This window comes from Phragmites australis, chromosome 17 (assembly GCF_958298935.1).
Source record: "Phragmites australis chromosome 17, lpPhrAust1.1, whole genome shotgun sequence".
Classification (NCBI taxonomy): domain Eukaryota; kingdom Viridiplantae; phylum Streptophyta; class Magnoliopsida; order Poales; family Poaceae; genus Phragmites; species Phragmites australis.
This window is the reverse complement of record NC_084937.1, coordinates 23077306-23092795: the sequence shown is the minus strand read 5'-3', so window position 1 is coordinate 23092795 and position 15490 is coordinate 23077306. Positions and strand designations below refer to the sequence as shown.

Genomic DNA, 15490 nt, shown 5'->3' with positions numbered 1-15490 from the left:
CCGAAAGGTACAACACCAGATTTTCACAAATGGTCATAACTAGAAGATCGTTGGTACGCCTTTACGGAGTACAAGTTGTCGGAAGAAGCATAGAGGTTGAGTGAGGTGAATAAAGCAAACTCAAAGAAGAACCTGTACACCCACAAAGTTGGCAGTCGTGGGTATGTGAGAAAAGAATGGCAGTGACAACAACAGCTAGATGAACTATGAGAGAGAGGTGTCACGCCTGAGACGGAGGGATGAAGTGAATGATCGATACGCTTCATTCTTAGGAGGGGTGCTTTTTACTCGTCTAGTGGAAGCTTATGCTTTACGACCTCTAAAGAGATCCCAAGCAGAGCAAGATGCAGAATTAAAAGCATAACAAGCTAGGATGATGGAAATGTGTGAACAAGCGCTACAAAGGAGAGGGAATATATAGACGAAAAGATAGCACAAGTAGTATAGCAAGCCCTCATGCGCGAACAGGGCATCATTGTGAGCGAAAAGGAATGGCTGACAACGCCTCTTATTATTGTTGCGCTCTAGCCCTATTGGTTGTCCGAGTAGCTATGCGTCCATGGGAGTTCCAGGAGCTGACCCCATCACTTATCCCACGGACCTCATCACAGCATGGTCATCGTGTGAACTACACATTGGTGCTAGGAACATTACCATCGAGGTGGCTTCCGGCGTGGGCTTATCCCCGTGGCTCACATGAAGATTTGCATGGATGTCTGATACCGGAGGGCTACGCCATGGCTCACATGAACATTATCCGGCGTGGCCAGTTGATTAGTATTGTCATATTGAGGTGGACTACCCCGTAGAGGAGGGCGAACACTATAGGAGAGAACGAGCACATATTCATCGCATGGGAGAAGGCCTATATAGTGTTTCCACCAGGGACAACTCCCAAGAACCTATACTCTCCACAACACCCTGGGCCACAGTCGCCTCGTAGACCTCCCTCTCATCAGCCATCTCCTAGAAGAAGTCCACCGCTCAAGAAGCTAGCACCATCAAGAAGCCAACCATACGGACCCACAATCAGATTCCACAGCATTCAAGCAGACAACATCATCTAAGAAGTCGATGCCATCTAATGTGGCGGAACCCAAGGATGTCTATTCACTCATTGTTGAAAAAAAGCAAATGTGGACACCAGTGTCATGGCTCATTTTCATCCTCCGCCACCTCCACCGAAGCCTGTTGTGCCTGAAGATACCATGAATTTTTTCATGAATATAGCCAAAGCTAAACCTGATTCTAGTACTAATTTGCTATGGTGACATATCTTTGCAGTTTTCATTGGATCCTTCTTGTCATCCACTCAAGCTTGAGTAAGATCATTGTCTTGGACTCACAAAATAGAGATAAGGACTTACCAAGACCTCATTGAGATACTAAATAGGTAAACTCGATCATTTAATCTTCACATCGATTGCATCTAAGTTTAATTGGTATTCATATTTATGTACAGGGTATACACAAGATAATACAAAAAGAGTGTTATGTACCGTCCATATAGGAAGCAGTATGATGTAAAAACTGACTTTCTGGTACGCAGGAAATATTCATGACTTACATTTCCAACTGAATAAAAAGGTTCAATTTATTTCACTGACGAATTCTTTCCTCTTGAAGTGTATGAGGCAGCCACCCGGTAATAATCTCTGTGGGTTTTATATTCTTACTTTCATTTACAGATTCAGCCCTAACGAAGAGACTGTCATGTTCAATGATCTTGAGGTATGAAATTACATATTGATGTCTTCTTTTCAATTTCTATAGGTGTTCAAGGACTAATTCTTTCGATTCTTCAAACGCAGCGCTCCAAACAACGAACAAGTGCATTACAACTTGTAGAAATACATGCCATTCAAGAATAGGTTGTCGGGTTCTTCGTGGAACATGTTATCAGCCCAGCCGGCGAGTTTCATGAATCGATCGTTCCATCAACGCGTGAGAGATCTTCAAATGATTCTGTACCTTCTAGTAGAGAGTATGCGACAAGGAGAAAGTCTATCAGGGGGTTAGACGATTTATATATCACCAAATGACACCATTTTAATAAAGGATAATAATTACTATGTATTAATAAAGGATATAAATTACTATATATTAACGAATGTCTATTTATTATTGATTTACACACTACTACAAAAAGGCTTAACAGTGCCAGTTGAAAATCGGTTTCACTGCCGATTTTTCAACCACTCGGATGTCACTCTTACCGTCGCTCCTGTCACCGCTGCCGCTGGCACTGTCGGGCACACCTGCAAATGCGACGGCTTGAAGGCCGCCATCACAAAAAAGACCATGACAACCAATTTGAGTCCCAATTCGATGACAGAAAAATCTTTTCGGACCATCATCCTCGACATCCATTCCATTGCATCACCGAGCCTAACACACATCATCAAATGAGTACAGATTACAGAACTCAATCAAGAACAAGAATCACCACACACTTTCTCTGCGACGGCCACTCTGCCGCCGCTCGATCGCCGCTCGACTGCTGCTCGTGCTCGGCCGCCGCTCATGCTTGAAAACCGCTCGGCCGCCACTCGCCCTGGATTCGACGAGAGAGAGAGAGAGAGAGAGAGAGAGAGAGAGAGAGAGAGAGAGAGAGAGAGAGAGAGAGAGAGAGAGAGAGATAAGAGAGACAAGAGAGAGAGGGCAGTCGCGAGGGGAGGAGGCCAGTGGGGAGGGACGAGGGGCGAGGGGAAGAGGTTGGCGATGGGAGGGAGAAGGAGATGGGGAGGGGAGGAGGCCAACGGTGGGCGGGAGAAGGAGATGGGGAGGGGAGGAGCGAGAGAGAGAGAATAGGGAGAGAGGCCGACACGACGCGAAGAGACAAGGATGGAGAGAGCCACGGACGGCAGACGCGATGAGCCAAAAACCGATTGAAATAATTTTTCAGGTCTAGATATGGCATCATTGCCGGTTAGTATTAAAAATCGGCACTGATAGTACTTATTACTACCGGTTTTTATCTGAATGGACACATGGATGTTTGATTTCGGTACGACCCGGCACTGATACCCTATCAGTGTCAGTTTTGGTTGAACCGACACTTATGAGCCAACATTTATAACTAGTTATGTAGTAGTGACATTAAATATGTGTCTCATTGTATGCATGTCAGTGCACTTGGTCTAGAAGCAACCGCCCGTAAGCGTGCCTAGGAGGAGGAGAATGAGAGGCTGGCCTGTCAGCTATACGCTACGAAGGAGCAAGAAGCAGTGTTCTGTAAGCGTGCCCAGGAGGAGGAGGATGAGAGGGTGTCCCGTTAGTGTGCTATGGATGAACACGAGAGGATGGCTCGTCAGTGTGCTGTGAAGGAGGCAGAAGGCTCAAACCGTAGTGCCGTTCAAGCGTCGGACTTTGATGTCTTTAACACGTCGACGAGCCTAAAGCTTAGACGATGTTACAGTCGATCAGGCGTTGCCGAGTCCTCTTCTCCACCACCATTGGTCCCCCAACGTCCTCGGATGTACACACGCCATCAGCTGTCTATGTGGAGATGTGCTCCTCGCGGGAGAGGTAGAGGGATATTAGACTGGCTCAACTCGACCGACTTTTTAGGGGGTGACCTGTGAGAACTATTATGTATATATGTGTGTTTATTGATACCTATGACTTGTGATATGTGTTCACTCAAATATGACATGAATTACTATGTATTAAAGAAAGTGCATGTATTATTGATTTACATTAAATAAATGTCTCATTGTATGCATGTATTGAGAGGGAGAGAGACAGAGAGATCGAGGAGATAGAGAGAGGACAGAGAGGGAGCATATGGAGGGAGGAGAGGCAAAACATTGTCGGCTAAATGCTTCAGCCGACAGCGAATGCCTTAGGAATCAATACCGGTTGGTGGTTTCAGCTGATAGGGATAACTCCTTCACTACCGTTCCCCTGACTATCACTGCCTGTTACCCACTGCTAGCTCCTAAATCGGCAGTAAAGGTGTTTTTAGAGCTGGTAGTTTATGTGCGGTTTTGTAGTGGTGTTCACTTCAACTTTGACTTGGAGATCATGTGAATGTCTATATTTCAGATGATGGATATTTTCTTAAAAAACAATAACATTTTCTAACATTTGGATCAAGATCATGCGGTCACTAAACATCCAGTCTGCCTTGTTTTTTTTTTTAATGTGAACTACCCACACCACCCACCCATAAACCCCAACCGCCAAACCTAGATGGTTCTCAATCTGGAGCCGTTAGTAATAACCACGTCACAAACAATTCGGAACTTGAGCAACGTCTCTAGTAACGCCCACATCATAAATGGTTCTTAGTTGTAACTGTCTGTGATAGTTGTTATCCTAGATGGCGGTTCGACCGTCTAGGGTAATCCCTAGTTATCTCCCTGACAAACAATCTTAGACAAGTCAAGATCCATCTGGGGCGAGGGTCTTTGAGGCAGTGAACTATCCAACATAAGAAAAAAGGTATTAATCAAGCAGGTCACTCTGATTAATGAACTCCACAACACACACACATATATATACCTGCATGCAATACATTATTAATGTATAAACTGCTGACACATTCAACAAAACTTACTTAAGCACTACACAGGAGGCGCGCAGATTCTTCTTGGTGCAGCCCCAGCGCATCTCACATGCAGCACATTTGCGGATACGCTTTCATGTGGGAATTTGTTCCAGCTCCTCCCTACTAGCTAGCTGAACAGCTTTACTTAATCATGCTTCCTAATGTCCTGACGGTGAGGTTAGGGGAGGAAGGTTACGGCTCAGGGTGGGTTTACTAGGTGCCGGGCTTAGAGAAATGTTTAGGAAGGTGACCGAACCAGCGGTGGATGACGGTACGGTGGTGACACTGTTGGAGCCACGGTTGGCTTAAGGACGGTAGGTGGTGCCAACACCAGGAGAACGTGAAAATGAATTATTAGCATGATAATAAGTACGAAGATGCATGGTTACAATAATGAGAGAGCCACCAAAGAGATATAGGAAGTGAGCGGGACGGGATGGAACGGAACGAACAAGCGAAAGATGTGATCGTTTTGAGTGAAAGAGAGGTGGGCGTTAGTACGTAAAAAAAAAAAGCTCAACGGCTCAGAGCTGTCGCGCGAGAAAAAAAGATGAGATTGCAGGCAGTTGAAAATTAGCATCGCCCTTAATTAGCTTCCAGCTGCCGCCGCACTTGCATCACAAGCCACACGCGACACAACTCAGGTACCTCGTTTCGGCTCGTACGAATCACCTGGCCTCCCCACGCTCACGCACACACATGCACGCATGCAGCCAGGAAACGTGCAGGCAATAGCAGAGGTGCTGTGAGAGCTTTCTGCATATCTTTCAGTGCTACGAGACGGTACAGACCAGACAGGGAGGGGTATCTGTAGCTCTAACCAAGACAGACAAGGGAGGTCGAGGAGCTAGCTGGACCGAGAAAGAAAGCGATCGAGGCACTGAATACAATGCGATCACTAGTCTCCTACAGAAGCGTTTCATCATTTCAGTTGGAGACGTCGATGCAGAGAGAGAAACAAGAGAGAGAGACTGAGAGAGACTGCGTGACTCTGTATGCGTACGTGCATGATTGTGCGTGTTGTTTTGGACTACTAGTGCCATTGCTGAGCAGCAACAGTGTGCCTGGGAGTTTTGAAATTTTATCTCTAGTGCGTGTTGTGTTCCCCCCTCATGTTTCAGTGCTCAGCCGTTCATTGTCCCCTCAGATTCTTCCACTCGGTTCCCCACTTCCAACACCATTCCTGCCCGGTTCCATTTGGCACTCTCCACACCTCGATCGAACCACTGATCGATTCGGTCATGGCGACTACTTGTTTTATGGTCTATGAAAAGATTCTTAATCCAAAGAAAAAAATGGCATTGCTTAGGTAGGGCGATGGCTCAATGTTTGCAGTTGCATTGAGCACTTGGGACATATACCATGGCATGATCCTTATACTTAGTGGCTATCTGACCTTTGCAAAGGGCATCATCAACTTGCTTTCCATGAGTAATGTTTTTCCAAGAAGATCCAATGGGAAGCAAACACTGAAATATTCCATGCACGTCACAAATTAGCTACTAGCAGCTAGCCCTCGTCTCTGCTTAGATCTCGTGCTCAGAAGACTAGGCAGCACTAGACGGATCGAACTAGCGATCTTGGACACCAGCAGCACTAGACGCATCTGATAACATCACACCTCATCATGCATGCGCCAACCGGCCGTATCGTGGGTAAAAGTTAACAAGAAGCGATTGAAAGGTAGATCAAGCTAGCCAGAAGACGTCCATCGTCTTGGCGTGTTGGCGCCGCCGCATGCCGTCGGCGTCGAGGGACTCAAGGACATCGGCGTCGCCGCCCTCGGTCACGAAGGATGACACGTAGCTGCAGGCCACCTCGGAGCTCATGGCGGCCGGCGGCCTCGCGCGGAACTTGTGGCGGCAGCTGAGGCAGGTGATCTGGAGCAGCGTCGCGTTGACCTGTCGCACGGCGTGCTCGCGGAGGGCGTGGGCGCGGCTCAGCTCCACCTGCGCCTGGCGCCGCATGCGCTTGGCGCCCGCCAGCTCCTGCTCGGCCAGCTCCGCGTGCCGCTTCGCTTGCGCGCGGGCCTCGTCCGCCGCCGCCTTCTCCTCCATCGCCTGACGCAGCTGCTCCCGCGCCTCGTCCTCCTTCGCCCTCGCCGCAGTCAGCACCTCGACGCCAGGCTCGCCCCCGTCCCCAAACCCGCCTCCGCCGACGCCGATATCGATGGACAGCTGCAGCTGCATGGCGCTGGCGGCGCCCTGCGAAGAAACGGCAGGAGAGCGCGGCCCGGCGCAGTACCCCGCCGCCATACCTGGCGCAGCAGTACAGCCGGCGCTGCTGCAGGACGGCGGCATGAGCTGCAGCTCGAGGTTGTGCCCGCCGCGGCGGTCCGGCGGCGGTGTCCGCGGCGACGGGATCTGGTCGAACCAGTGGAACGCGGTCGCCGCGGTGGTAGGGCTCGGCATTGCTGGACCGGTCCAGGCCACCGGGCTGAGGACGATGTCGCTGGACGGGCTGGTGCTCGACGCGGTCCGTGAAAGCGACATGGCCGGCGGCGCCTGCTGATGCGACCCGGCACTAGCAGCAGTTATACGGGCACCGCCGCCGCCGCCACACGCCGGCGACAGGTCCGCCCGTGCCCGGCCAGCATTGCAGGTGTCTTGGTGCTCTATGAAGCTCTCCACCCTGCAAATTGCACAGCGCCACATTAAATAACTAATCACATCAGCATTGCAACTCTCCCAACCTGTCAATAATCAAACAGCCCCGTATCATTTGGGGACAAACAAAGAACATCTCAGTGCATGCAAAGAGGACCAATGGAAGAACAAAAAAGCCGACAACCTGAGAGACTTTATTGCATGCATGTGTGAGCGTGAGACGATGAATTTACGTTGCTGCTAGGCTAGCTCGGCTCTTTGGAGTTGGAGCATCAAAGACGCCGGCCGGCCTCGTAGGCAGCTTGTCAGGCGTGGAGTTTTGGGCCCTGGCTGGGCTGCCTTGTGGGCATTGAATGGCGCGCCACCGCTGCCTTTGCCGCTGCAGCGCGAGCACAAAGCCGAAACCTCCAAGCCAAAGGCAGCGGCGGCTAGCGCCTATCTTTTCTTTCAGGAACACATGCCCAACCCAAGAAGCCAGAGCAAAGCAACCGATACGCACGACGCACGCACGCACGCACACAGAGGAAGGCGCTGCCCTCGGGAATTGTGCTCTGATCCACCCGACCACCCGGCCTCTGTTTCCTTTCCCCGTTAATGCCACAATAATAGCAGACATCCCAAAAGGAGAGCGGAGCCGGCGCCGGCGCCGGCACGGTGTGATGTGAGCCTCGGCCGTGCGGCGCCCATAAAAAAAACGCCTCAAGAATTCCATCAAACTTTCTGTCCCACAATTGTTTTACCATCAAATCGGATTTTCAACAACCAACAAAAGAAAGGGAAATAAGATTGTGCTGTTTTTTAATCGATTCTTTAATCTCTAGTATGGAGATGCAGCAGCAGATTAATCGGATGATGAACCTACTACTACTACTTACCGGGAGAAGACGCGGCCGCAGTCGCAGGAGTGGCCACGGGTGCCGCAGGTCTTGAGGTGGGCCTTGTAGTCGGAGTGGACGGCATAGGCCTTGGAGCAGCGGGCGCAGGCCCACTGCCGGTGGCCGCTGTGCTTGCGGCGGAAGTGCTTCTTGATACCGACGAGGTCGCCCAGAGCGTGGGAGGGGTCGTGGTGCAGGCAGCTCGGCTCCGGGCACACGAACACCCGCTTCCGCGCCGCCTCCCCGGCCTCCCGCTTCAGCAGCTTCCACGGCACCTTGTGCCGCCGCCGGTGCATCTGCAGGTTCTGGTCGCGCTGGAACCCCTGCCCGCAGATCTCGCACACGTACCGGTCCGACTCCAGCAGCGTCCGCGGCGACAGCGACACCACCTCCGCGTCCGGATCTGCGCGCACCAACTCGCCATGGCCGCACCACGCATACGCATTATTAGTACATGCAGGATACATCTTGGCATCTACAACTAGCATAGCCACCATGCATGCAACTAACTGGAGCATTGGACGCAAATTGCAGACAGTCTACGGCCGTTTGTTGATTCATTTACCTGGTGTACCGGCGGGCCGGCGCTTCTTCTTCGTCATGGCGGCGGCCGTGGTGTCGATCTGCAGCGAGCGGAACGGCTCTGGCGTGGCTTCGTCCGGAGGAGACCCGGCCGCCGGGGCGCAGAAGCCAAGCATGGGTGACAGGTACTTCTCTTGTTTCTTGATCTTGTGAACAACCCACTAACACAATAGTACAGAAGAAGAAGAAGAATTAATTCCTCCTTTTTCTCTATCCCTGGTTGATCAGGCGATGGAGACGGAATGGGACGGGATGCGATGGGATTGGATGTATATAGAGCCGCCGAGGGGAGAAGAGATCAACAACCGGATGGGAAACAAACAAGAAACGAGAGAGGTGAGTACTGACTGAGTAGTATATAATAATAAGAACTCAGTTTGTGCCTGGAAGGAATTACGGAGGGGGAGGTGGGAAGAAGAGGTCTTTGAGTTGGCTTTTCTTGGCTGCTACAGACACAAGACCAAAGAAGAGGAAGAGAATGAAGAGGGAGGAGGAAGGCAGCTTTCCACCACCTTTAGGTTTTAGCAGCTTTCTTTGGGGTTATATGGGATGAAAGAAAGGGGGGATAAAGCCCGGGTTGGTAAGTACTGCTGGGGTTTGTGTCTTAATTGCCCTTGCAGCAGCAGCTAGGTCAGTATCACTTGACACAGATACGGATATCGAAATTCGATTTGAATTCGAATGTTCGATTTGATAAAGAAAATTTAGACACGCGTAATACAACTTGAAATACATGTGAAATTTGGTAAATTTTTTTGAACACGGGTGTCTAAGTAACCCTGGCTAGGAGCACAAGAGGATGGAGATGGAGGGAGGCATCTCAATTGATAAAGGCATTTTTGGAGCTTAGAAAGTGAGTTTATATGCATACACACATCGATGGATGCATGGCTGTTTGTTTCTTTGCTTGTTTGTTTGGGTGTGTGAATTGGATGGAAGCTTGCAATTGTTGGCTAGTTAGGCTAGTTACTCAACTGCACTGAACTGAAGTAAAATAGTTAGAAAAAAACAGATGCTAAAAAGTGTAGGGGAAAGATGAAATTTTGAGCTGGTGTTCCTTTTCAGTTACCACATTTTTTATTCCATAATCTCTTTAGGTGTTGGGAGTTCAGTTAAGCAGTAATAGTTTCCTGCAAGAGAGAATGACACATGCAAAATGATTGGACCAAGTAGTAGTGATTCCATTGTGGTCCATGAGGAACTGTCTAATTCATACCTACAATGGAAATAGCTTGCTTGGCTTGCAGTAATTTACCTACTGAAAAATAGGCCAAAACACTCAAAGTTGATGATGGACTAAACAACTGGTTCAGGGCTGCTAATCCTGGATACTTTTGTCTGTTATTACTGCTTATTTGTTAGAGAAGAGGTGAATAGTGGTTGTGGGGTTAATTGCATTACTGTGTTATCCAGAATCCTTTTGGTACAGCTGCTGTTACTACTACAGGATTTCGGTAGGTATTCACTATTGACCCTTTTTCTGTTTTTTTTTTTACGCAAAGGAACTCCAGTATGGCAGTCTATATCTTCAGTAACGCAAGCAATCACGTCTGGACAATGCATATTAAACTAGATTTTTGTGTTCATTAAATTATAATTTTCTCGTATCGTGATTATCGCATAATTAAGATCCTACTGTATCTGAATTTGTCATTCTCCCGAGAGGGATTCGGCCGGTCTGGTCGAGTTTATCGGATAGGAATGATTTATTTGGAAGCTTGTAGAATTGATAATTAAGTGCCACTGCTAGATTGTTTGATGAAATAAAATAAAATAAGATATCATCTGTCATGCCAGTTAAGTAGGTTGCTAATAGGCTCCAAATGGAAGGTTTTCTTGAAGCTGGAGGCCGGGTGATAAGCTGTCTGCAGAGTTTCTGCGGTATATACCTGACTTCTGCATGATCCAAAGGACGGGATTTTCTTGTTAATTTGCTCCCGGTTTATGGCTTTCTTAGATATGTGTATTGATCAGAAGTACGAGTCCTTATTTTTTTAAAAGATGAAGCAAAACTAAATATCTAATTGTCTTTTGTGTTTATCTTTACAAGGTCTTTTCAGTCTTCATACGCATAGGAGTCCAAATATTTCAGCAATCAAAAGGATCTCATAAAAAGCATCGAGTAGCTAGCCTTTTTCTTAGCGTAGGTCTACTTAAGCATGTGTGCGTCCACCTAGGTTGCTGTTCAAATGTCTTTCTTTCTTTATTTCTTTATTTTCCCTTTCCTTTTTTTTGTGAGAAAGAAAACTTTATGTGTTCATCTAGAAGTAAAACAGAACAGATCCTGAAAGAATTAATTGAATTGGCATGCAAATGTCGAGGACTTTCCACTGCTACTCTCCTAGTTCACTGAATTTACTGAAACCAGCATGCTTGGGGTTCATGGAGCAAGTTTATTCAGTCCCATGCTGGCAGGGGCGGACCCATCATGATGCAAGGGTATTTAGTTGAATATCTAACTTTTTTGCAAAAAACTGAGTATATAGCAGTTATATATATCTCTAGTTAGGTCAACTTGCTTGTTTGCTGCTTCAATCTATTAGACCATTCAGCAAAACGTGAGCCCAAGCTATCATTCATCCTCCACTCGGCCTATTAACTGGAAAGAGCCCACCTTCTCATACCACAGCAGCAAGTATCAGGAGCTCATGATCTCCATGTTGTGACTGCCCAGTTCAGTAGTCGGCAGTTGAGCGTGATTTTTTTGCAAGTTAAGGATAGTGACATCATTAAACACTTCCATACCATGAATGAACACAAAGTTAAATTGTAATTTTTTTAAGTACTTTATAATTTCTCTTAATTAGTTGAAACTTCTCTACTACGAATAATTTATACTTTAAAAATTACGCTACTATAGACTTCTCGTATTTTAGATTGAACAATTTTTTTTAATACTGAATACCCAATCGTCAAATCCTGGATCCGCCACTACATGCTGGGACATCGATTAATCAGTACTGTGGGAGTATTTGCAGAGCAGGATTGTCTTATACCTGCACATTGATCTGCACCAAAGATAAACACATAATCAATGCCTCTCAGAACAACTAGAGACAATGGTTATTGAGAGGACCAGAGAATTATGAGGTTGTTCAGCTGCAGGTCAGGTACAGTAGCCCCTCTAGCTGCAGGGATATACATTTCCAGCATGTTTATTTCGTTGCTATCTTTTTCTAGACAATGGAAAAAAGTTTCGGTCTTTTGCATGGTGTGATGTATGTAACCTTATTTTTCATTGCTATCTATTCATGAAAAGGAAACAGAAGTGCAGAAATATACCTTGATTATCAGAAACAACAACACAGTATATATGAATGTTCAGTAACACATATTTACAGCAAGCAGAGAAGTCTAATGTAATGATTGCCACTGCACAGCCTCAGTACTAGCTGTACTCTAAAGCTGCGTCATCTCATCACAAAGTGGAAGAAACAAGCCAAAAATAAAAGGCAGAACACGGCACGCAAAGTTGTCATCCATGCATATTTCGCGGTGAAAAAGTTGTACTGTATGTACGTAGCAAGGGCTGTAAAGTTTTGGCTGAATTTAGGTGCATCAAAAACAGATAGGTTTGACTGCATCTTCTCGGGACATCTCTTGGCTTGACCAAATACAGTATATATGTCTGTACTTGCAAAAGGGAGAGGGGCAAGCTGATCAATCCAGGAAGAGAACGATGATCAATGGGTGTAGCAGAAGGGGCAAAATGGCGAACAGCTCAAGACTACCAAATAGCGATTGGGATACAGGAGGCAGCTACATATATAAATCTTGTTGAGTGGTGCTGTGGAAATGCAGAAAAATGTTAAATTGCTAGGCCATTTATTTTATATATTTTTGTGGGGTTCTCATCCTTTTTTTGGCTGTGCACATACGGGTTGTAAGGCAGAAGCTTGGGTGTGGATCGATACAAGGGAGCAAAACAACGGCCGGATCAAGACATGGTCGTCTCGTATCCAGCTGCGAGACATGCATACCCTTTTGGCTTGGGGAGTGATCAAACGGGACGCACAAGTGGCGAATTCAGAGCAATGCCCTTCTGAAGCTAGCCTAGCTGTATGCCTGTATGTACTTTTTTTGAAAAACAAATTTTATAAAACTTTGTCATACAAAAGGTTCTCATCCTTGACATATATTCACTTTCTTTTCTCTTCAATCCAACAATTAAATCACGGGATAGATGATATATATGAATAAGATCTCACAAAGATTTTTCTAGACAGAAAAGTTCTATACAATTTGCTTCCCTCCTTTTGAGTGCGTTTTTCCCGCTTAAACAGGAGCGACCGCCTGTACTATCTGTACCGAGAAATTGGTTTTGAGATTCGTGCTGGCCCTGTCAGCTGATACGGCGGTCGCTCGTGCAAGTTGTTCCACGATTCACTGCTTGACTGCGATCCGTTATGTATGCAGGCTCCAGGCACGCATGGATGCTGGTCCTTGCAAGTTGCAATGTCTGCGTCGTCTCCAGCTAGCTGCACAAACCCAAACGGATCCATCGATCGATCTGCAGCTAGCTCGATGAGGCAATCAAACATGAAGGCAAGCACCACACTCTACTAGTAGATGGGCGAACTGGAGTTTGGTAGCGATCGATCGATCCATCCATCAGTGCCCGGAGCAAAGGGTCCTCCAGCGAACTGACGCAACCCTGGCCGGCCGGCCGATCGACCGACGGGGTCGACAGACATGTAGTGGGGCATGCACTGTACTGCGTTTGGTAATGCCAAAAGCGATGTGAGGGCCCACCCGAATAAGAGAGAGAGAGAGAGAGAGAGAGAGAGAGAGAGAGAGATAACATGCATAAAGCGAGCAAGGTAGCAGCGTAGCTGAGCTAGCTTAAAACCAAAGGAACCCATACGATCGATCAAACGGGGTTGCTTTGCTGTTAATTCTTGGCCCTCCTTCATGCATCATGGGCTTGTCTCCTCTCGCCCCAGTATTTAGTCCGGCAGGGCAGTGGATTATTGTTTTTGGATGCATGGTCCCTGCATGCATGCTGTGTTTACTTTCTTTTTTTGATCCGTCTCTTGTGTCCAGCAACTTGATCAGGTCTGCCATGATCCAAGAGAGGGAAAAGAAAAATGGAAACTACTTTTACCACGGTAGTTAAGCTACTGCACCAATGAGAAAAATGGCGAGAGTTGGACTACTGCATACTATTGTATGTTCAGTAGTTCAAATATTCTGACCATGCATGATGGCAACATCTGTACTCGCTAACATTGATATATAGGACAACGTGGCAAGTACTCAAGTAATCATTGTTATCTTGATATTCTCAAGTAATTAATTTTGCTCGTATGAACATTAAATATCACTAATCAAGTAATCATCGTTATCTTGATATCCTCAAGTCACTACATTTTCATAGCTAGGACGATCTTGCAACGTTAGGCCACAAACCAAGTAAACATCAGAACAAAGAGGCCAATATATACTCAAGAGACAGATCGATTTTGTTATGCTCAACAGCTCAAGTGAAGGATGCAACATCACTTCGCTGCAACGAATCAACAAGACGCAATCGGATTTCGGAAGCATCCATGCCATGAGATGGAGGAATCTAGCTTGAATGTGCATGCATTCACAGCTGTAGCCTGTGGGCATGATCGATTAATGCATGACTTGATGAGCCAGTCCTCGACGAGACCAGTGATGCAACTGCAGTACTGCATGCCGCAACATGAATCATGGGTTGGTCGTGGCCGGCGCCGCTACAAAACATACCAGCAGGCCATCGTGCGCGCATCTCCTCCGTCGATCGATCTGCAACTTTGCCTGTACATCTTGTTATGATCATTTGCACAGTATATATTGAAGTGCTTGGACGTACGATCCAATCTCGATCAACACGCATGCATGCATGAGCAGGAACACGGAATTCATGGCGATGAGTACACGAACAAGAATATACAAGATCGTGAATAGTAGCTTCGCTCGTCGACATGTACGTACAGTACAGGTACAGGCTTGTACATGTCGATCGATCAGCGGATGGGCAGCAGGGAGCAGAACGTAAGTGAAAGAGTTATAATCTCAAGTGCTTGACTTTATTAAGCATTAACTTGTCCTATATATAGATTACAGAGGGTTACACTGTACAAAGGAGTAACAAACTAGGACGTTGAGGCTCATGCACATGCAGTACCAGCAGTGGTGACGCGCACTTGGTGTTGGAGTACATGCAGCGCAAGGGCGATGTTGGAGGAGAACGTGCGCTTCTGGAGATCGTTTGGAGACCAGTAGACCTGGAGATCGTTGAGAGTTCTCGGTGAAGTCGTCGTTGGACGCATAGGAAACGATCTCCTAACAGTACGGAGCAGTCGTTACGTACTTGAAGTGTCCGGTGCCCAAAGACAACCGCTGTGGACCTCACGTCACATGCATGCAACTGAGTCAGTGCAACGGCTTGCACCAAGGCGCCACGCACGCCTACAGTGCATTGCCGACCGTAATTCTAGCTAAGCCTTTGCAAGATTTCAGGCACGTATATACGCATGGTAGCAATAGATATGAATACGTGATAAATTAAATTGAAATATGTTTTGATTTATATATGATGAGATATTGATAATATTAGATTTGAAATGATTTTGATTGGTATGAACTTGTGTGTGTGAGATCTTATTTATGGCTAATCAAAGTTTAAATTGGAGCAGACTGAGAGTCTAGAAAATTATGCCTCACCAAAACATCCAGTGTGTGGATTTTTACCACACCGGATAGCTCGGTGTTACGGTGAAGTGAGCACTGGAAGGAAACACCGAATGGTCCGATGATGGACTTTGAGAGTGTCGAAGTATTTTCTGCAGAGAGGAGATTTTTGGCATCAAGTTTGATTATGTACATCGGATAGTTCGATGCTGAGA

General features: G+C 46.9%; 1 protein-coding gene across 1 annotated transcript; it reads right to left on the bottom strand.

Annotated features, from left to right (window-relative positions):
- Positions 1–5989: 5989 nt before the first annotated feature.
- LOC133896735 (protein indeterminate-domain 14-like) lies at positions 5990–9158 on the bottom strand. The gene is made up of 3 exons (XM_062337339.1): positions 8599–9158; positions 8034–8436; positions 5990–7183 (listed from the first exon to the last, which is right to left on the bottom strand). Exons 1-3 carry the CDS (start codon positions 8729–8731, stop codon positions 6241–6243), a joined length of 1479 nt encoding a protein of 492 aa, XP_062193323.1. The 5' UTR covers positions 8732–9158; the 3' UTR covers positions 5990–6240.
- Positions 9159–15490: the final 6332 nt, after the last annotated feature.